The sequence below is a fragment of the Ascaphus truei genome, chromosome 3, assembly GCF_040206685.1.
Source record: "Ascaphus truei isolate aAscTru1 chromosome 3, aAscTru1.hap1, whole genome shotgun sequence".
NCBI classification, from domain to species: Eukaryota; Metazoa; Chordata; class Amphibia; order Anura; family Ascaphidae; genus Ascaphus; species Ascaphus truei.
In genome coordinates, this window is record NC_134485.1 from 2413959 (window position 1) to 2438384 (window position 24426).

Genomic DNA, 24426 nt, shown 5'->3' on the forward strand with positions numbered 1-24426 from the left:
ACTCACTATTTGTAACCCGGCCTCACACTGATACAGAGCACACTGCCGCACACCCGTGTGTGCACTCACTATCTGTAACCCGGCCTCACACTCTGACGCAGAGCACACTGCCACACACCTGTGTGTTGTGGCAAGACGGCCTCGCGGCGGGGTCAGTAAGACGCTAGACACGATGGGAAACGTTCAACTATAGTGGTTTATTAGCCACAACCAAAATAAAGTACGGGTGCACTGTCCCTTTAAAAATTACTTTCTAGAAATTAAAGCCTGTTCCCTTTAGGGAAACTAACTCACTTCTTGAGCCCTTACTAACAGGACAGCCAGCTTATCTGGTCATGCCCAAAACATATGCTACACAAAGGATAACCAATAAGCATAATAATAAGACTTTATCTGTATAGCAGCTCCAGCAGCAACCAGGAACACGGTTCCGGGGAGCAGGCTGTGTCCAGCCTCGCAGCAATGTTTATCTTTATCCTGGGTTGGGGTCCCAGCTGGTCCCAGCAGCAAAGCTCCTCGCAGGACTGGGGGACCAGAGCAGCAGCAGCTACGGCTTCCCAGCCGGGGGAGTTCTCTCCACCTTCCTGTGGAAAAACAAGCTCCCTGTGTGTGAGCAACTTCCTGCTTTTTAAACCTGCAGTCTCTCAGGCCTCCTGCTTAATTAGGCTGCAGGTGTGCTTCTTTCTGTCTGAGGAGATTAACACTCTGTGAACTGGCTGCAGCGTCTCTCCATTCACTGTTCCAGCCTACTGAGTCAGTGACTCTGTCACAGTGTGCACTCACTATCTGTGACCAGGCCTCACAGTCTGACACAGAGCACACTGCCGCACACCTGTGTGTGAACTCACTATATATAACCCGGCCTCACACTCTTACACAGAACACACTGCCGCACACCCGTGTACACACTCACTATCTGTAACCTGCCTCACACACTGACACAGAGCACACTGCTGCACACCCGTGTGTGCACTTACTATCTGTAACCTGCCTCACACTCTGACACAGAACACACTGCCGCACACCCGTGTGTGCACTCACTATCTGTAACCTGCCTCACACTCTGACACAGAGCACACTGCCGCACACCCGTGTGTGAACTCACTATCTGTAACCCGGCCTCACACTCTGACACAGAACACACTGCCGCACACCCGTGTGTGCACTCACTATCTGTAACCTGCCTCACACTCTGACATAGAGCACACTGCCGCACACCCGTGTGTGCACTCAGTATCTTCAACTTTCCTCACACTCTGACGCAGAGCACACTGCTGCACACCAGTATGTGCACTCACTATCTGTAACCTGCCTCACACTCTGACGCAGAGCACACTGCCGCACACCCGTGTGTGCACTCACTATCTGTAACCTGCCTCACACTCTGACACAGAGCACACTGCCGCACACCCGTGTGTGCACTCACTATCTGTAACCTGCCTCACACTCTGACGCAGAGCACACTGCCGCACACCCTTGTGTGCACTCACTATCTGTACAAGCAAACAAAAGAAAAATTCGTGCGCCTGGTGATCTGTTCCTGAAACCACTCACCGTATAATGGATTATTAAATAAATCCAAGTGTGATTAAAAAAAAAAGGGGGGGAAAAAAAAAAAAAAAATTTAAATAATAAATTGAATGGAAACGAAAATACACCTTGATGATGTGAGTAGTTAAATCCTATGAATACATATACTTTTATACCATTAATAGGTTATGTGACATGAACCATTAGGAGTGAGAGGGGTTAATTGTGGTTATAGCACAAAAAATGGCAGACGGAAACAAAATGATCCAAACACATAAGCAGCTTCCAATGCAAGGTACCCAAACCTTGCTGAATAAGGACAATAAAGAAAACAACCAGGGAAGTGCTATATTAGTTGGGATCAGGCTCAGCAGCCAATTTTATGTATAAACCACATATAAAACAATAGCATAAAATAGCATGAATGAATACACAAAAATATAATATATAAAATGAGTAACACAAGTCTCTGCCAGTTGGAGATTGTCCAGGTGATGTAAGTGCAAGTTAATGCCCCTGTCTGATGTGACAGACTCGGGCAAGAGTGACCTTTGAGAGGTATAAATCCAGAGTGGTAGCTGGGATGGAAAGCGCTACCAACTGTGCAGGTAATGAAGTGTGTAGAAATGGGAAGGTGCCGTAGGCATCAAATATGGAAAAAGCTCACCCAGACTTCAAACTCTTTGCGCTGGTGGCTCCTTTTGTTTCCTCCTTCACAGCCTCGCTGCAGAAACTCCGCTGCACAGCTCTCCTGGGCTTGCACACCAGGGATGGAACTACTCACAGGGCGCCGGGTTTCCGGGTATGACGTCACGGCCGGACGTGACGCACCAACCCTTCCCGGCTGTGCCTGGAGCTGCCGCAGCACACAGGGGCTGAGAGCCGAATTTCACACACCTCACACAGCTTCAAAGTTCCACAGCCTCCGCAGTACACTCTCCAAGGGACTCCACGTTAGACCACCAGGACTGGGGCAATGAGACAGGGATGCACAAGAGCTGCAACCCCTCTAGACTCCTCCTCCTACGCGTTTCAGCACGTGACGTGCTTTCATCAGGGATACCATGGGGGTGTTTAGAGTGGACTATAAATACCCATCTAGACAGCGGTCATCAATTAGCCTAATTGGCTTCCAATGACAATCTCACACCCTCAGTACAACAGTGCATCTCAGCACAACCCCCATGTAATGGTTCATGTCACAAAAAAACAAGGTGTATAAAGAAAAATTGCAATACAACAACATAACATTTGAATGAATTGATACATTATTATTAAACATTACAAAGTCCCACTGTTTATACTACATAACAAATATGCAAACACTAAACAACACATAAAGAGTAAATGTAAATCCTGAATTCATTAACTCAATTTAACATTTCAACATTACATCTTGGGATATTCCTCAAATTTGCCACAAGTATATAAATCAATAAATGGCATATAATAAAAATGTGCTAAAAATACTATACAACACTCCAAGAGTACACTTAAATGATGAACTCCCTTACATAATTGGATACCCAATCGGTGAGTCCTGTGATGTTCAACAGAATAGCCTTAAATGCATGATTAAATTGCATCCCATACAAGAAGAGTATGGATCACCTGGGTAGAAAAAAAACAAAAAAAAAACACATTACACTAAAATAACATTTGGAGAACCTAGATGGAGGGGGACGTATTGGATTAATAAAAACATATGTTAAAAATATAAATATAGTTTAAAAAATCTGTGTTTAAAACTATATTATAAGATATATAAAAACCCCACACCTTCATTGAAAGGCAAGGAGATCTAAGTCCTCATTTAGACCTTTGGGGCTTAGTGTCTGTAGTTTAAAAATCCAATACGTCTCTTGTTTTCTCAATTTTAAAAGTCTATCCCCTCTCATATTTGTTTTTCCAATGTGTTCTATACCCGTGACTGTTAAACCTTCTGTACACATATTGTGTTTAATTAAAAAATGGCGTGAAACTCCATGACCTGTGAAGCCTTTTAGGATGTTTCATCTATGTTCAGTGAACCTTTCTTTAAGACTTCGCTTGGTTCTTCCTATATAGTGGAGACCACAGGGGCAGGTAAGCAAGTAAATAATAAAATCTGTATTGCAGTTGATAAAATGCTTAATTTTAAAAACTTCTCCTGTGGTCTTTGATTTAAATTCGATACTTTTATTAGTTATGTGTTTGCAGGTCAAGCAGTTATTTCTTCCACATTTGTAACATCCTTGGGGGGGTGCTGGTAACCACATATTTGTATTTGGTATTGGGGTTTCCCTCATGTCTGGTTCTAATTTCCTTAAAATTGTTGGAGCTAGGACGTTTTTCAGGTTCCTTGCCCGCCTGAACACGATCTCTGGTTTGTTTTTCAGGACTTTACCTAAAATTGGATCATTTTGTAAAATCCCCCAATGCTTAGTTAAAATCTTTTTTATTTCATTTGATGCCCTATTAAATCTTGTAATAAATGAACAGCTGCCTACATTACGTGGATCAATATTTACATCCTCACTTTTTTTGGATTTTCCTGTAATCAATGCATTTTGATTATATTCCTTTACCTTGGATACTAGTGCTTCTAATTTGTCTTTTTGGTAACCTTTCGCTAGAAATTTGTTAACAAGAACAGTGGATTGTTCTTCAAAATCTGAATTCCTTGTACAATTTCTGCGCACTCTCAATAGCTGCCCGTAGGGGATGTTATTTAGCCAGGTCTTTGAATGATTACTTTTTTGATCTAAATAGCTATTGGAGTCCACCGTCTTAAAAAAGGTTTTTGTTAAGATTTTGTCCCCTTCATTAAATAAGGTTAAATCCAAAAAAATTGATTCTGGAAGGGTTATGCTCATGGGTGAACTGTAGATTGACACTGTTATCATTAATATACTTATAAAATTGTAAAAGCTCCACTTCAGTGCCCTTCCAAATAATTAACAGGTCGTCTATGAAGCGTTTATAAAAAAATATATTTTTATGAAAGGGATTATTTTTCCATATATTGTCATCCTCCCATTTCCCCATGAACAAATTAGCAAAACTGGGGGCAAATTTTGTCCCCATTGCAGTTCCAATGTTTTGAATATAAAATTTGCCTTCAAATAAAAAATAGTTATTCTTTAAAATGAATTCAATACTTTTTAAGATAAAAGCTCTTTGGTCAGCATGCATAAAAAGGTCCTGTTTTAAAAAATAGTCCACAGCCTCTAGACCCTTTTCGTGTAAAATGCTTGTATACAATGCTGTGACATCGCATGTAACCCATAAAAGATCATCAGCCCATAGAACATTTTTTAAAAGTTGTAAAATGTGTTGTGTATCTCTTGTATGGGATTTAAGTTCTCTCACATGTTTCTGTAGAAAAGAATCCACAAATTCCGACAAAGCTGATGTTAGCGAGTTTATGCCTGAAATAATCGGCCGGCCTGGTGGATTGATGAGGCTCTTATGAATTTTCGGCAAATGATATAGTACAGGAGTGCTGGGTTGCTCGATGTTTAAAAACTTGAATTCTGCTGTATTAAGAACATTATTCGCCAAACCTTCCTTCAAGTGTTTTAGAAGGCTGATCTGAAATTTAGTGAGGGGGTCCCCCACTAGAAGTGAATAGGATTCCCTATCTCCTAGTATCCTTAGGGCTTCCGCAACATACTCTTCTTTGTCTTGGATGACAATTCCACCCCCTTTGTCGGCTTGACGGATAACTATTCCACTATTTCATTTCAGATCCTCGACTGCTTTTAATTCTTTTGGTGATAAGTTAAACTTTGTTTTCGGTGGATGTTCGCATAAATACTCTAAATCCTTAAAAACCAGATCATAAAAAACTTCTACATTATGTCCTTTTGAATAAGAGGGATAAAAATTAGATTTCGGTTTAAAATGTGTGTGAGAAATTTCATAAGGTTTAGTCATTGAATTAAAAAGTGAAGCTGCTTCCTCTGGCCCCTCGTTTTCTTCAAATAGTGCAACCATAGATTTTACGTATTCCTCTTCTCTCGTTTGTGCCATGCTATCATAGATAGGAACTGGAGTTGTTCCATTTTTCAGAAAATGGCGTTTAAGCGTTAGTTTTCTTGTGAATCTATGTAAATCAATGAACAAATCGAACAATACTGGTCCACTGGTGGGTGCAAAGGTCAAACCCCTCTCAAGTACTTTACTTTGGTCAGAAGTTAAAATAACCTTGGATAGGTTGAAAATACTTCCCTGTTTGCTTAACCTATCTAGTTTGCACTGTCTTTTTCTTTGAATTTCCTTTCCCCCTCTGCTACCTCTCTTTCGAGTTTTCTTAGGTCTTTCTGGGTTTGGATCAGTAACTGCTTCCGTTTCTCCTGAAGTGCTCTTTCTTTCTCCTTCAGATCTTTCAACTCCTTCTCTTTCAGATATTTTGCATCTAGGGGCAACTGTTTTCTTCCCTTTTGGTCTCTCTCTAAAAAAGATACCGCTGTTGAATTTCTAGAGCTATCCACAATTCCCAACCTGATTTTGGGTTTGGCTCCCAGATTAGGCTCAATGTGCGAGACTTCAGTAATTCTAAAAGTATCAGAGGTCGGTCTTGTGGAGTCTGATCCCAGACCTTTTGGTGTTGATAAATGGAAGGCTCCCCTTGATTGTGGATGCCTTATGGTTCCTAAAACTTTATGAGACTTGTTATCCTCAAACCTACTTATATTCTCAGACATAGCTATGGGTTTTCTATGTTTGTCGGTTGGGATATATCTTGGTGAATCAAGAGGCTGTTTGCCACTAACATTAATATTACGATTCTGTTCCCTTACTGTATATGGCCTATACCTACCAGATTTCATATTCTCATTCCCCTCCCGGTTTTTTGCCCAGTTTCTTTGTTTATTTGTTGCATAATCTGTGAGGTCTCTTTCAAATTTCCCTTCCTTAGATGATATTAATTCTACTTCAAATTTCTCTAATTTACAATCTGTATCTGAAACTAAGTCACAAAATTCCTCAGTGTCACTAAAGAGTTTTAGTTCACCCTGTAGTTTATCAATTTCAACTGCCAAATTTTCCAAAATGTTCTCTCTATATGTGATTAAGATTCTAATGAGGGCAAATGAGGAGACATCAAGAATCTCATTCCATGATTTGGTAAATTCCAAATCATCAAATGCGGATTTCTTAGAGAGTCTTAAACCACGTGCGATTTTACCTTCATTCAAATATTTTTTCAAAAAATAGACATCCCACCAGTGGCGTGCCTCCAGTTTGAGCATTTTTTCTAGTTTAAAAAACTCAGAGGATAAGTCACAAATTTCCTCATCCAAGATTAAAGTAGTATTGTTGCTTGCTAGTTTTGTATCTTTTAGATGTTTCTTTCTCCTTGAAAGTCTATCATTAACTGTCCTAAAACTTGCCATTATGGAACTGCAGAAAAACTAAATCCTGCCTCCAAGAATTGGTGATTTCAGGAATAGAATCAACTGGCTGCACTATAAGGGTATAGGGTTGAACAAGCAAACAAAAGAAAAATTCGTGCGCCTGGTGATCTGTTCCTGAAACCACTCACCGTAAAATGGATTATTAAATAAATCCAAGTGTGATTAAAAAAAAAAGGGGGGGGGGAAAAAAAAAATTTTAAATAATAAATTGAATGGAAACGAAAATACACCTTGATGATGTGAGTAGTTAAATCCTATGAATACATATACTTTTATACCATTAATAGGTTATGTGACATGAACCATTAGGAGTGAGAGGGGTTAATTGTGGTTATAGCACACTCACTATCTGTAACCTGCCTCACACTCTGACACAGAGCACACTGCCGCACACCCTTATGTGCACTCAATTTCTGTAACCTGCCTCACACTCTGACATAGAGCACACTGCCGCACACCTGTGTGTGCACTCACTATCTGTAACCAGGCCTCACACTCTGACACAGAGCACACTGCCGCACACCTGTGTGTGCACTCACTATCTGTAACCAGGCCTCACACTCTGACATAGAGCACACTGCCGCACACCTGTGTGTGCACTCACTATCTGTAACCTGCCTCACACTCTGACACAGAGCACACTGCCGCACACCCGTGTGTGCACTCACTATCTGTAACCTGCCTCACACTCTGACACAGAGCACACTGCCGCACACCCGTGTGTGCACTCACTATCTGTAACCTGGCCTCACACTCTGACACAGAGCACACTGCCGCACACCCGTGTGTGCACTCACTATCTGTAACCTGCCTCACACTCTGACACAGAGCACACTGCCGCACACCCGTGTGTGCACTCACTTTCTGTAACCTGCCTCACACTCTGACATAGAGCACACTGCCGCACACCCGTGTGTGCACTCACTATCTGTAACCTGCCTCACAATTTGACACAGAGCACACTGCCGCACACCCTTGTGTGCACTCACTATCTGTAACCTGCCTCACACTCTGACACAGAGCACACTGCCGCACACCCTTGTGTGCACTCACTATCTGTAACCTGCCTCACACTCTGACACAGAGCACACTGCCGCACACCCTTGTGTGCACTCACTATCTGTAACCTGCCTCACACTCTGACACAGAGCACACTGCCGCACACCCTTGTGTGCACTCACTATCTGTAACCTGCCTCACACTCTGACACAGAGCACACTGCCGCACACCCGTATGTGCACTCACTATCTGTAACCTGCCTCACACTCTGACACAGAGCACACTGCCGCACACCCTTGTGTGCACTCACTATCTGTAACCCGACCTCACAATCTGACACAGAGCACACTGCCGCACACCCGTGTGTGCACTCACTATCTGTAAACAGTAGGGGGGGGAGGGGGCACATTGGATTTGGGCTCCTTAGTGAACGCAGACCCTGGGGGTAGATAAGTGATGAGGGTTATTTAGCACCTGATGCTGGTTTTTTTTTTTTTTGCACCAGTTTAGTTCCAATTCTGCAGTTATTAGACACTGGCGCACAAACACAGCACCAGATTATTAGACACTGGCGCACAAACACAGCACCAGATTATTAGACACTGGCGCACAAACACAGCACCAGATTATTAGACACTGGCGCACAAACACAGCACCAGATTATTAGACACTGGCGCACAAACACAGCACCAGATTATTAGACATTGGCGCACAAACACAGCACCAGATTATTAGACACTGGCGCACAAACACAGCACCAGATTATTAGACACTGGCGCACAAACACAGCACCAGATTATTAGACACTGGCGCACAAACCCAGCACCAGATTATTAGACACTGGCGCACAAACACAGCACCAGATTATTAGACACTGGCGCACAAACACAGCACCAGATTATTAGACACTGGCGCACAAACACAGCACCAGAATGACCCCCGGTGAAAGAGCCGGGAATCTGGTGTTGTTTTCTGCCTCAGACTTACAGCTACGAGACGCCACTAACTCGCCCCCTGTGATTCCCTGCAGGTCATGTGCAGCTGGACACGGAGCCGCTCGGCCGGGTCCTGTACAGGACATTCATGACAAGGGTTTTGGCCCTGGGCGGTCTCGCCCGTATACGAGCGTCCATGCCCCTCCTGTTACAGGCAGGGTGCCTGGGGTATACCCCTGCGCTGTACCTCGCCTCCGTGCTGCTTCAGACCGGCTTCGGGATTAAAACAGACTACTCAAAGGTAACAAGGAAAGAGGCCTTATTCTGAGCGTCCACTCATAGTTACATAGTTACACCGTTAGTTACATAGTTACACCGCTATATAGTTACACCGTTACACAGTTAGTTACATAGTTACACCGTTACATAGTTACACCGTTACACCGTTACATAGTTACACCGTTACATAGTTACACCGTTACATAGTTACACAGTTACACAGTTACACCGTTACATAGTTACACCGTTACATAGTTACACAGTTACACCGTTACATAGTTACACCGTTACATAGTTACACCGTTACATAGTTACACAGTTAGTTACATAGTTACATAGTTACACCGTTACATAGTTACACCGTTATATAGTTACACCGTTACATAGATACACGTTACATAGTTACACCGTTACATAGTTACACAGTTAGTTACATAGTTACACCGTTACATAGTTACACCGTTACATAGTTACACAGTTAGTTACATAGTTACACGTTACATAGTTACACCGTTACATAGATACACGTTACATAGTTACACCGTTACATAGTTACACCGTTACATAGTTCCACCGTTACATAGTTACACGTTACATAGTTACACGTTACATAGTTACACGTTACATAGTTACACCGTTACATAGTTACACAGTTAGTTACATAGTTACACCGTTACACGTTACATAGTTACACCGTTACATAGTTACATAGTTAGTTACATAGTTACACCGTTACATAGTTACACCGTTACACCGTTACACCGTTACATAGTAGCTGAGGTTGAAAATAGACATACGTCCATAACGTTCAACCTATGCTAAATGTATTCAGATACTTTATCCTATATCCGTACTTACAGTATACTGATCCAGAGGAAGGAAAATACAAAACCCCAGAGTCATATCATCCAATGATATCTCATAAAGGGAAAATAAATTCCTTCCTGACTCCAAATATTGGCAAACAGATTACTCCCTGGAACAAATCCTCCCCATGTTTACTTATTTGATCTATCCCTGTATACCTTTCCTTTCTAAAAAAGATGTCCAACCATTTTTGAGCATATCAATTGTATCTGCCATCACAGTCCCCATGGGTAATGAATCCCACACTGTAACTGCCCTTACTGGAAAGAACCCTTTCCTTTGTTGCTGGTGAAATTTCCTTTCCTCCAACCTTAAGGGATGGCCCGAGTCCTTAGTACTGCGCGTGGGATGAATAGTTCTTTTGAAAGCTCCTTGTATTGTCCCTGAATATATTTTTATATAGTTATCATATCCCCTCTTAGACGCCACTTTTCTAATGTAAATAAATCGAATTTAGCTAGCATCTCCTCATAAATCAGATTATCCATCCCCTTCATTACTTTGCCCTTTCACTCGTTATATTCGGATCCTCACTCCATCCTCGTTACTAGAGACGGGCCACGTTCGCTTTACCAATGTTTGGGGAAATTGGAGTGAAGTTGAAAAGTTAATGTTTTTATTTTTAATGTTTGCACATTCAAAAAAAGCTTACTGTGTGTATTTTCATTTCTTTTACCCAATAAAGCTTTGCGAGCGCCGGCAGAATGTGCCCAAAATGTGTGACAATCACAAAATATATTGCAAATTTACAACATATTAGAGATAAATATGATCCCTTATTATGATATTGGCTTTTGCAGTTTTGTGGTGAAATTTGACAGCTTTGTTTGTCAAGATCGGCAAATTCTATAAAATGTTACGCCGGTGCTGCCCGCAGTCCAGACCCGTCCCCAGAGCTGAAGGGGGAAGTGGTAATACACGCACCGCAGCAAAGGGAGCGTGTCCGGAGTGTGGTATGAAGCGTTGCCAGGCCAGGTGTAGTAAGGTAGACAATACTTTCCGGTACCGGTTGTAGAGATAGAGTAAAGGATGCCTTGCCGAAGTCAGGGAGTGGAGAGTGGAGATAGGTCGTAGTCCAAGCCGTGTTCAAGGGGTTACCAGAGTGAGCGTTGTCCAAGGAGTGCCGAGATCGAGAGCCAGAGGGGGTAGTCGTACGAGCCGTGTCAGAACCTGTGAAAACACTGAGAGAATCCAGAAGTACTTCCATACAGAGACTATGTCGAGCAAAGACTGAGAGCAGAGAGGAGCTAGATAAAGCAGGAAGGTCCAATTAGGAACGGAGGCGGGACAGGAAGAGCTACAGGGAGACACTGCAGATTGGTGCAGGCATAACAGGCCAGGTGAGTCTTGTTGGTAACCTGAGTATGCCCGTGCAGTGTGCGGGGGCAGAGCCTGAGATCCGGGGGACGGGAAGAAGAGTGTGCAGAATGAGCGTGCTCCGTAACGCGTGTACGCGTGTGGACCGAGCCAGTGGATGGTGCAGGTGTGCGCGCGGGAGGGCGTGGGCGCGCCCGGCGCTGAGCAGGGGAATAGCCGAAGGAAGTGAGTGCTCTGTGTGGGGAGCGCGGAGAACGCCGATTCCTGACAGTACCCCCCTCTTCAGGAACGGCCTCAGGACGGTCCATGAACGGTTTCTCTGAAAACTTTTTCCTGAAGGACTTAAGAAGGGCCGGGGCATGAATGTCCTTTAAAGGTACCCAGGATCTCTCTTCAGGGCCAAAGCCCTTCCACTGCACCAAGAACTGGAGCTTACCCCTGGATAGGCGAGAATCCAAAAGAGAGTGAACTTCGTATTCCTCGTTATTTTGGACAGTAATGGGGTCCGGTTTACAAGTCTGATCCGGAAAGAAGTCACTGGTGATGAATGGTTTTAAGAGGGACACATGAAAGACATTGGGAATTTTCATACTGGGTGGTAGTTGGAGCCGGAATGCCACAGGATTGATTTGTTCACAAATAGGGAAGGGACCCAGGAACTTAGGTGCCAATTTTGGAGATGGTACCTTGAGGCGAATATTCTTAGAGGAGAGCCATACCAAATCCCCTGGCTTGTAACTGGGCGCCGAACGACGACGACAATCGGCCTGTAGTTTCGATCTGCGGGAGTTGAGAAGGGTAGACTGAATCCTAGACCATGCGGTTTGGAGGACAGAAATGCGTTCATCTACGGCTGGAACTCCAGAAGGGATGTTGGAGATGGGTAGGCAGGGGGGGTGGAACCCATAATTTATAAAGAAGGGCGACTCCCGGGTGGCTTCGTTTTTTGCAGAATTGACGGCATACTCTGCCCAAGAGAGGAGTTGAGCCCAATCATCCTGCGAATCGGATATGAAACATCTCAGGTATTTCTCCAGGGATTGATTGATTCTCTCTGTTTGTCCATTGGACTGTGGATGATAGGTGGAAGAGAAAGAAGAAGAGATGCCCAATCTCTTGGTGAAAGTTCTCCAAAATTTGGATACAAATTGAGAACCTCTGTCAGAAACAATGGACGAAGGAATCCCATGAATCTGGAAAATCTGCTCCGTAAAGATATCAGCAAGGGTGGGGGATGTGGGTAATCCCTTAAGTGGAATAAAATGGGACATCTTTGAGAACCTTTCCACGACCACCAAGATAGTGTTCATTCCTCTGGACCTGGGCAACTCCACAATGAAGTCCATCGAAATGTGGGACCAGGGGCGGGGAAGAGGTAACAGAAAACCCTGAGGCTTTTGACGGAGAGTCTTGCTTTGAGCTCACGTGGGACAGGCGCGGGTAAACTCCAGAATATCTTGAGACATCCTTAGCCACCAGAAATTCCGACGAATGAGATCAGTAGTCTTCTTAAAACCTGGATGACCTGCAGATTTAGAGGAGTGACCCCAAGACAGGACCTCTGGAGCAAATTTGGAAGGTACGAAGAGTTTGTTGTCGGAAACAACCAAGTCCTTGGGAATGCGTCTCTGGGAGTGCAAAATCTTGTCGAGATTCTTGAAAGTAGATGTGGCAAGAATCCTCTCTTGTGGAAGGATGGTCTTCAAAGGTTCCTCTGGTCTCTCTTCAGAAGAATGTATTCGGGAGAGTGCGTCTGCCTTTACGTTCTTGGTCCCGGAGATATAGGAAAGGTGAAAATCGAACCGAGAAAAAAAAGAGCCCAACGAGCCTGTCGTGGACCAAGGCGTCGAGCGTTTTCTATGTAAAGAAGGTTCTTGTGGTCCGTGAGAATCGTAAACGGCTCTTTCGACCCCTCCAGCAGGTGTCTCCGCTCTTGAAGAGCCATCTTCACGGCCAGAAGTTCCCTGTTACCCACGTCATAGTTCCTCTCGGCAGATGAGAATTTCTTGGAAAAATATGCACAGGGATGTAACTTATCTTGAGGCGTGGGTCTCTGAGAAAGAACGGCCCCAGCGCCGCAATCAGAAGCGTCGACCTCCAGGACGAAGGGAAGTTCAATGTTTGATGACGGAGAATAGGTGCGGATATAAAAGCTTCCTTGAGTGTCTTGAAGGCGGAGATAACCTCAAAGGACCAAGCAGAAGGATCAGCTCCTTTTTTGGTGAGCGCAGTGAGAGGTGCCACAATGGTAGAAAAACTCTGTATAAACTTACTATAGTAATTAGCGAACCCTAAAAAACGTTGTATGGCCTTGAGAGAATTGGGTCTTGGCCATTCAGTGACTGCTTGAAGTTTACCGGCATCCATCATAAAACCTTCATCGGAAATGATGTACCCCAGGAACAAAGTAGAAGTCTGATGAAAGGTGACTTCTCCAGTTTGGCGTACAAATGGTGTTCACAGAGACGGGAAAGGACGTAGGGGGTATGGCGTATATGGTCCTGGAGATCTTTGGAAAAAATCAGGATATCATCCAAGTATACTATAACAAAAATATTGAGTACCTTACGAAAGACGTCGTTGATGAAATCCTGGAAGACAGCGGGAGCATTACATAAGCCGAAGGGCATTACAAGATACTCGTAGTGTCCGCTACGCGTGTTGAAGGCCGTCTTCCATTCATCCCCCTTCCTGATGCGCACCAGGTTATAGGCACCACGTAGATCCAACTTGGAAAAAATCTTGGCCCCCTGTAATTTATCGAACAGTTCGGTAATAAGAGGGAGGGGGTAACAATGTTTAACAGTTATGCGGTTCAAACCCCTGTAATCAATGCAAGGCCTCAACGACCCGTCCTTTTTCTTGACGAAGAAAAACCCAGCCCCTGCTGGGGAATTGGAGTGACGACTAAAGCCTTTCTTGAGATTCTCCTGGATATATTCATCCATAGCATGAGATTCTGGTAACGACAAGGGGTAGGTCTTGGACTTGAGTAGGGAGTAACCTGGAACAAGATCGATCGGACAATCGTAAGTCCTGTGTGGCGGCAAAAGGTCTGACTGTACCTTATTGAAAACGTCCCGGAATTGGTGGTAAACAGAAGGTAGAATAACCTCAGGAACAGAGGTATTGGCCATCAGTCGAGGCGGAAGTATGGCCGGTGGAGATGGCTCCCCTGACCTTGACCTCCAAGTAATAGGGTCTTGGGATGTCCAGTTGATGAGAGGATTGTGCTTCTGCAACCAAGGTAAGCCGAGAGGGACTGGAGTCCCGGGAGCGTGGATTACATCAAAGGCCAAGGTCTCCTTGTGGGAGTGAGAGGAAAGGGTGATGGGGCAAGTCTCCAAGGAAATGTATGCCGGGGTGAGCGGACGGTCGTCGATCCCAACCAAGGCAGCGGGAGACTTCTTCCTAACGAGTGGAATCTGGTTCTGTTTAGAGAAGGTTTGGTCCATGAAATTTCCTCCCGCGCCGGAGTCGATAAATGGCGCAGTGGAGGTGCGGAAGGTAGGACCCGAGAGAGAAATGGGAATGGTCAATTTTTTGGGAAGTTCCTTCCTGGAAAGGGGACAAGGAGATTTAGCACCCAGGGAGTGCCCCTTCGTACTCACTGGGTTTGGTCGTTCCCCGGGCGTAGTGGACATTCGCGGACCAGATGCTCGGAGGATCCGCAGTAATAACATAATCCACCGGCTTGGCGAGCTTGCTGTATCGGTGTCCGGGAACGCTGGACTCCAAGTTGCATCGGCTCAGGAGCCTCCAGAGCAGGTAGCGGGGAGACGGCAGGTCCTGGGGTTGGAGAGAATCTGGAAGAAGGAGCACGGAAGGGCATAAATCGGGGAAGCTGGCGCTGGATGCGGCGTACCTGAAGACGCTGATCCACTCGATTGGCTTGGGAGATGAGTTCCTCCAGAAGCCCTGGCCTGGGTTGTGAGGCGAGCTCGTCCTGCACGGAATCCGTTAAGCCTCGCCAGAAGACGGAGACCAAAGCCTCCTGGCCCCATCGTGTCTCAGCTGCTATGGTCCTGAACTCCAAGGCGTACTGGGTCACGGAACGACGTCCCTGAGAAAGCTCAAGCAAAGAGTCAGAGGCAGTTTCTTGGCGTGCGGGGGTATCGAAGACCTGTCGAAAGTCTCATCTAAAGGCCGCGTAGTCGCGGGTGATATCGGGACGTAGTTCCCAAATCTGGGAGGCCTATGCCAGCACTTTCCCTGTAAGTAGGCTGTACACATATGCCACTTTCTTGCGACCAGTGGAATACTGCTGCGGAGCCATCTCAAACTGGATCTCGTATTGATTGAGGAAACCGCGGCAGGCGTGCAGATCCCCCGCATACGGTTTAGGTGCCGGGATCTTCGGGCCCGAGGTCGCAGCAGATACTGGTTCTGGCAACAGTGGCGGTGCGGCAACAGGTGGTGCCTGAAATGAAATGTCCTGTACCTGTTGAGTGAGAAGAGCCATTTGGTCCGTTAGGGCCAGGACTTGTTGATACATGGCCGTCATCATGGAGGCCATGTCAGTCTGATCTGCGTCTTGTGGGCTCGACATAATGTTACGCCGGTGCTGCCCGCAGACCAGACCTGTCCCCAGAGCTGAAGGGGGAAGTAGTAATACACGCACCCGCAGCAAAGGGAGCGTGTCCGGAGTGTGGTATAAAGTGTTGCCAGGCCAGGTGTAGTAATGTAGACAATACTTGCCGGTCCCGGTTGTAGAGATAGAGTGAAGAATGCCTTGCCGAGGTCAAGGAGTGGAGAGCGGAGAGGTTGTAGTCCAAGCCGGGTTCGAGGGGTATCAGAGTGAGCGTTGTCCAAGGAGTGCCGAGATCGAGAGCCAGAGGGGGTAGTCGTACGAGCCGTGTCAGAACCTGTGAAAACACTGAGAGAATCCAGAACTACTTTCATGCAGAGACTATGTCGAGCAAAGACTGAAAGCAGAGAGGAGCTAGATAAAGCAGGAAGGTCCAATTAGGAACGGAGGCGGGACAGGAAGAGCTATAGGGAGACACTGCAGATTGGTGCAGGCATAACAGGCCAGGTGAGACTTGTTGGTAACCTGAGTATGCCCGTGCAGTGTGCGGGGGCGGAGCCTGAGGTCCGGGGGACGGGAAGAAGAGTGTGCAGAATGAGCGTGCTCCGTAACGCGTGTACGCGTGTGGACCGAGCCAGTGGATGGTGCAGGTGTGCGCGCGGAATGGGCGTGGGCGCGCCCGGCGCTGAGCAGGGGAATAGCCGAAGGAAGTGAGTGCTCTGTGTGGGGAGCGCGGAGAACGCCGATTCCTGACATAAATTCACAAATACAGTATGCTCAAAGGTTCCTCCAATCTCAATTCATTACCCAAAGGGCGTTCCTTCGGGGGCAGCTGTCTCGCACGTCAAACCCCTTCTCTCCCAGAGGTGCTTGGAAAGTATCGCGATACTTCGTGGCCTCTCTGAAAGGGAAAAGGCCAACAACCACCTGGGATAATATATTTATTTACCTTCATTTGTTCATTTTGTATTGTTACTTTTTATATTGTTATGATCTGGGTTCTACCAGTACAGGACTGACCACCAGTATAGGACTGACCACCAGTATAGGACTGACCACCAGTATAGGACTGACCACCAGTACAAGAGTGACCACCAGTACAGGACTGACCACCAGTACAGGACTGACCACCAGTACAGGACTGACCACCAGTACAAGAGTGACCACCAGTACAAGAGTGACCACCAGTACAGGACTGACCACCAGTACAGTACTGACCACCAGTACAAGACTGACCACCAGTACAGGACTGACCACCAGTACAGGACCGACCACCAGTACAGGACCGACCACCAGTACAGGACTGACCACCAGTACAAGAGTGACCACCAGTACAGGACTGACCACCAGTACAGGACCAACCACCAGTACAGGACTGACCACCAGTACAAGAGTGACCACCAGTACAAGAGTGACCACCAGTACAAGAGTGACCACCAGTACAGGACTGACCACCAGTACAGGACTGACCACCAGTACAGGACTGACCACCAGTACAAGAGTGACCACCAGTACAAGACTGACCAAGAGTACAGGACTGACCACCAATACAGGACTGACCACCAGTACAGGAGTGACCACCATTACAGGAGTGACCACCATTACAGGACCGACCACCAGTACAGGACCGACCACCAGTACAGGACCGACCACCAGTACAGGACCGACCACCAGTACAGGACCGACCACCAGTACAGGACCGACCACCAGTACAGGACTGACCACCAGTACCGGATTGACCACCAGTACAGGAGTTCACCTAGTGTTATGGGGACCTTAAAACGGCTACCAGCAGGAAACTGGCATCAGGCCGATCAGTCACTGTGACTTACAGTATGAATACACCAACCAGGAAGCCGCCCAGTGGCCATCTTGGAACAGGGTGAAATCTCCCCATTTTTAGACATTTTTTTTGAAAGAGAGATTTCCATTGGCCTAGTTGCTAAAAGCCTGCACCAGGAGACCCCCTTCTCAGACCTCCCCCCTAAGAAGAGTGTTTGAAGGGAAACTTATTTAGCGGTGTGAATGCATATGATTGAGGCGGAAGTCAGTGGTGACGGAAGTGACATCACTCCTGGCAGAAGAGGCGATAAGTGTTGCCAGCTCCCAGCAGGAAGAGTCACCGCTGACACCCGCTGACTGACACACATATACACACGTGTTACCGTGCCCTGTCGCGTCTCACTGCTCCTACTCCGGTAAGGGGGAGGGAGGGTGGTCGTGCTGCATCCCACGCAGCACCGCATCCCACGCAGCACCGCGTCCCACGCAGCACCGCGTCCACGCAGCACCGCATCCCACGCAGCACCGCATCCCACGCAGCACCGCATCCCACGCAGCACCGCATCCCACGCAGCACCGCATCCCACTCAGCACCGCATCCCACGCAGCACCGCGTCCCACGCAGCACCGCGTCACACGCAGCACCGCGTCCCACGCAGCACCGCGTCCCACGCAGCACCGCGTCCCACTCAGCACCGCGTCCCACGCAGCACCGCGTCCCACGCAGCACCGCGTCCCACGCAGCACCGCGTCCCACGCAGCACCGCATCCCACTCAGCACCGCATCCCACGCAGCACCGCATCCCACTCAGCACCGCATCCCACTCAGCACCGCGTCCCATGCAGCACCGCATCCCACTCAGCACCGCGTCCCACGCAGCACCGCGTCCCACGCAGCACCGCGTCCCACTCAGCACCGCATCCCACTCAGCACCGCGTCCCACGCAGCACCGCGTCCCACGCAGCACCGCGTCCCACGCAGCACCGCGTCCCACTCAGCACCGCGTCCCACTCAGCACCGCGTCCCACGCAGCACCGCGTCCCACGCAGCACTGCATTCCACGCAGCACCGCGTCCCACGCAGCACCGCGTCCCACGCAGCACCGCATCCCACTCAGCACCGCATCCCACTCAGCACCGCATCCCACTCAGCACCGCGTCCCACTCAGCACCGCGTCCCACGCAGCACCGCATCCCACGCAGCACCGCGTCCCACGCAGCACCGTGTCCCACTCAGCACCGCGTCCCACGCAGCACCGCGTCCCACGCAGCACCGCATCCCACTCAGCACCGCGTTCCACGCAGCACCGCGTCCCACGCAGCACCGCGTCCCACGCAGCACCGCATCACACTCAGCACCGCATCCCACTCAGCACCGCATCCCACTCAGCACCGCGTCCCACTCAGCACCGCGTCCCACGCAGCACCGTGTCCCACACAGCACCGCCATGGGGGTGGAGGAGGAAGGAAGAGCGCTGAGTGCGTGCAGTCAGGAAAGAGGGGGGAGGGGGCAAGACACAGAGAGAGACATACACACCACACAGAGAGAGAGAGATACACACCACACAGAGAGAGAGAGAGATACACACCACACACAGAGAGAGAGAGAGATACACACCACACAGAGAGAGAGAGATACACACCACACAGAGAGAGAGAGATACACACCACACAGAGAGAGACATACACACCACACAGAGAGAGACATACACACCACACACAGAGAGACATACACACCACACAGAGAGAGACATACACACCACACAGAGAGAGACATACACACCACACAGAGAGAGACATACACACCACACAGAGAGAGACATACACACCACACAGAGAGAGACATACACACCACACAGAGAGAGACATACACACCACACAGAGAGAGACACACACCACACAGAGAGAGGCATACACACCACACAGAGAGAGACATACACACCACACAGAGAGAGACATACACACCACACAGAGAGAGACATACACACCACACAGAGAGAGACATACACACCACACAGAGAGAGACATACACACCACACAGAGAGAGACATACACACCACACAGAGAGAGACATACACACCACACAGAGAGAGACATACACACCACACAGAGAGAGAGAGACATACACACCACACAGAGAGAGACATACACACCACACAGAGAGAGACATACACACCACACAGAGAGAGAGAGAGAGAGATACACACCACACACAGAGAGAGACATACACACCACACAGAGAGAGAGAGAGAGATACACACCACACACAGAGAGAGACATACACACCACACAGAGAGAGACATACACACCACACACAGAGAGAGACATACACACCACACACAGAGAGAGACATACACACCACACAGAGAGACATACACACCACACAGAGAGAGAGAGAGACATACACACCACAGAGAGAGAGAGAGAGATACACACCACACAGAGAGAGACATACACACCACACAGAGAGAGACATACACAGCACACAGAGAGAGAGAGAGATACACACCACACACAGAGAGAGAGATACACACCACACACAGAGAGAGACATACACACCACACACAGAGAGAGACATACACACCACACACAGAGAGAGACATACACACCACACACAGAGAGAGACATACACACCACACACAGAGAGAGACATACACACCACACACAGAGAGAGACATACACACCACACAGAGAGAGAGAGATACACACCACACACAGAGAGAGACATACACACCACACACAGAGAGAGACATACACACCACACACAGAGAGAGACATACACACCACACACAGAGAGAGACATACACACCACACACAGAGAGAGACATACACACCACACACAGAGAGAGACATACACACCACACACAGAGAGAGACATACACACCACACACAGAGAGAGATACACACCACACAGAGAGAGATACACACCACACAGAGAGAGAGATACACACCACACAGAGAGAGATACACACCACACAGAGAGAGACATACACACCACACAGAGAGAGAGATACACATACACGGACTGACACACATACACACACTGACTGACACACATACACACACTGACTGACACACATACACACACTGACTGACACACATACACACACTGACTGACCCACATACACACACTGACTGACACACATGCACACACTGACTGACACACATACACACACTGACTGACACACATACACACACTGATAGACACACATACACACACTGACTGACACACATACACACACTGACTGACACACATAAACACACTGACTGACACACATACACACACAAGGAATTCAGTTACTATAAATATAGACGTGCAAATAGCTAAAACATGCGGTCAAACTTCTTTGTGTTTTGGAACTGAAATTGTGTTTTGATTTTTAATTAAAAACATCACCATCACAAATACAATCCTGTGACAAAAGACAAAGAAGTTTCACTTAAAATGCGCGTGCTCAGCACACACACACACACACACACACACACACACACACACACACACACACACACACACACACACACACACACACACACACACACACACACACACACACACACACACACACACACACACACACACACACACACACACACACACACACTTTTTTCAACAGGCAATTGCTGCTTTAACCCATCCGCTGCTGGAGAAGCCTTTTTCCTGGCAGGAGAGGAGATAAGAAACCTTTTATCAGTGATCTTTACGACTTCCCAGTGCTCCCCCGTTATTCGCTGCATGTTTAGTAAAAATCCGTCACGTCACCAGACAGACGGTTTCACTGACACGTGAAGAGAAAGTATAGCAGGAGATGGGAGGGATGTGTGCGTGCCATTAACCCCTGTGTGTGTTATATCCACTTCTCACCTCTTCCTATCTCTCCACCGACCCCCCTATTCTGAAGCCAGGGTCATGTGTGATGTGTGAATAGCCCCAGATAGCATTAACTCGGCTCCCTTTCCAAATCACTCCAAGTCCTATAATATTTCCTTCACTTTATTGGAAAAGCAGCAGTAAATACAGGTTCTTGTGGATGGTGTGTAGTTGTGATTTGTAGTTAGAAACAGGTAGAAAGAGATGGCCTTGCCATAGGAGAGTAACAGAGATGGGTGCTGTACTCACTGTCTCCAGGGTGGAAAAGGAAGTGAGGAGCAATGTGGGTAAAAGGAATAGTCTTGGGACAGACTATCTGTGAACAAACAGGGGGGAGGGCAGACTAGCCCATTCTGGTGAGGATCTCAGAGGCTGCAGTAGCAACTCACTGATTACATGCCCAGGGGCCAGAAATGCAACATTGTAACATATCACACAGGCACAGTATGTGTGTACAAACTCCATGCAGCTGAAAACAAGAACCGACATGCAGAAGCTGCAAAGGAAAGAGGGGGGTGAAACAGGGATGTGATACTTGTTCCATGACACCCCCAATCCCTTTCCTGTGCAGGGAACAGTGTATGATATTCTCAGCTCAGGAGGCTAAGTGCTCTTTTGGTGGTATTTTAAAGCATAAATGCGTAATTATTGATTAGCTTATCTTGGGACACAGGTTTCGCTTGTGACCGTGTCCCTCAGATCACACAACATATCACAGTAAAAGACTCAAATATCACAGCGTTTCCATGGGATAGAATGGCAGTGTTGTTACATAACACAACATACAGAAGCACACCAGGGGCCACAATGACGCCTGATATACCTCTGTTTGTAATTGGTAATGTGATATTCTTACCATATGGGGATTATGTCGCACTTCCACCCAGAATGTGCTCTCTCTCCACTCTGTGACCTTGGCTGTAGATGACCCTGACCTTGTGACCCCTGCAGGCTCTTCGGTTCAGCCTCATCTCAGCTCAGGAAGATGAGCGCCTCTCCCAGATGTTTCTGGGCCACAAGCACCACCTGGGAGTGGACAGGTACCCAGTGGACTATGGTTTGTCCTACGCCTACTACTCCAATGTGGCCCGGCAGACAATATTAGACCGACTGCACCCAGACAAGAACCAGGTACAGTAGGACTCAGCTGTATGAGGTTGGGGTGGACACCATTAGTGGCATGGATTGAATCAATGTGTTATCTTCACGGCATGTAGCAGGGGTCCCCTACTACAGTCATCAGACTCTCCAACAGGTCAGGTTTCCAGGATATCCCTGCTTCAGCACAGGTGGCTCAGTCTTTGACTGAAGCAGGGATATCCTGAAACCCTGACCTGTCGGGGGGGGTCTGAGGACTGGAGTTGGGACTTCCTGGCATATAGTACAGTAAGAAAATGACTAAGATGATCAGTTCGGCATATTGGCAGCCAAAGTGCCCGTCCTCGGTGTGACCTTCCATATAGGGTGCCTTATGGAAAAGCACCGTATCGCCAATTCTATTCTCATTAGGCAAATAGGACCGAGGAGTATAGGGGGAGCACATAGCGTGCGTTAAAGAAGACAGAAGGCAGGGGAACTAAAACAGCTGTGGGACTCTGTACGGCCTTCCACCGTTTTCCAAGACAACATTCAAAACCATTCTTAAAACTTTGTCAGTCACCAAGATTCAGCGTACTGACCCCTCCAGCAATGTGAAGACCAGCAATACTTCTCTGGCAGCCAAAGAGTTAACCACATCACTGTCATCAGTTGTGGTACTACTATGTGTGACTACACGAGTAAATAAAGTGACTATTGTCAAGGTCACAATAAGCTGGCCTCGTATATGTAAACTCATTTCTCACTTCAAAGACAGGTTTAGCATTAGCTGACTGCAGCCCAGTGAGTACACGCTGGAGGTCCTCTCTGTGAACCCTTCACGCTGCCGGCACTTTGGGGTCAGGGAGGAAAGTGTTGGCCCCTCTCTCTCTCTGTATTGCACAGGCCTTCGTAGAGCACATCCGTCTGATTGACGAGGACGTCTTGAGACACCAGACGAAGGAGAACGATGACCTGTTCATGTGGCTCAGATTCCAGGCCAAGCAGGGGGTGTCCTCAGCCCAGGTACTGAGCATGTGTAGCACTGGAGAGGGCACTGTTCTCAAACCCAGACGATCCGCCATTGAAAAGCCCCAGTTCCACTTATTTACAAGAAGTTGGACACCTTTTTGTCCTCGCACATTAATTGCAGGAACGGAGTTTTCACACCGTTTGGAGACACGAGAACTGTTTATTGCGTGTGGGGAGATCTGTTTCTGCGCATGTTCACAAGGAAACACGTCTCGCCGTATTCCATAAACAGTTCTCACGCGTCCGGATTGTGGCAAATGTCAGGTTGTGATTTGGCAAATCCGTGCGCTATTCAAATTTTGTATGCAAATGAGTTAAGTAGAAATAGCCGTGTTAGTCCAGCTGCGAGAGTAAGTGAGTACTCCAGTATTAGGGGATAGCGCAGAGTAAATGAGTACTCCAGTATTAGGTGATAGCGCAGAGTAAATGAGTACTCCAGTATTAGGTGATAGAGCAGAGTAAATGAGTACTCCAGTATTAGGTGATAGAGCAGAGTAAATGAGTACTCCAGTACAGCTCAACCCCGTTATAGCGTGATACGCTACAACGCGAATCTGCTTATAAAGCGGTCTGAGCGTGGCTCCTGAGATTTGAAAAGCTCAATTTTGCAGCGCGAGGACTTACCGGCATCTAGATCTCTTTCCTCTTTGCTGTCAGCTCTCTCCTCACTTCATAGGGCTGTATCTACGTGCTCTACTCTCTGCAGCTGTCAGCTCTCGTGCGCGGTGTCACAGAGGAGGGTCACATGACACATCGCACATTTTTTTAAACATTCAATTCAATGCTTTATTGCTAACGGACACAAAGACG

General features: G+C 47.3%; 1 protein-coding gene across 1 annotated transcript in view; it reads left to right on the forward strand.

Moving 5' to 3' along the window:
- The window catches only part of LOC142491233 (protein sel-1 homolog 3-like), a 169413-nt gene that overhangs the window by 95646 nt on the left and 49341 nt on the right, over nucleotides 1-24426 (forward strand). Inside the window, exons 11-13 of the mRNA XM_075593500.1 lie at nucleotides 8962-9167; nucleotides 22459-22638; nucleotides 23491-23610. Of these exons, the coding sequence (XP_075449615.1) occupies nucleotides 8962-9167; nucleotides 22459-22638; nucleotides 23491-23610 (506 nt within the window). The remainder of the gene's footprint in view (nucleotides 1-8961; nucleotides 9168-22458; nucleotides 22639-23490; nucleotides 23611-24426) is intronic.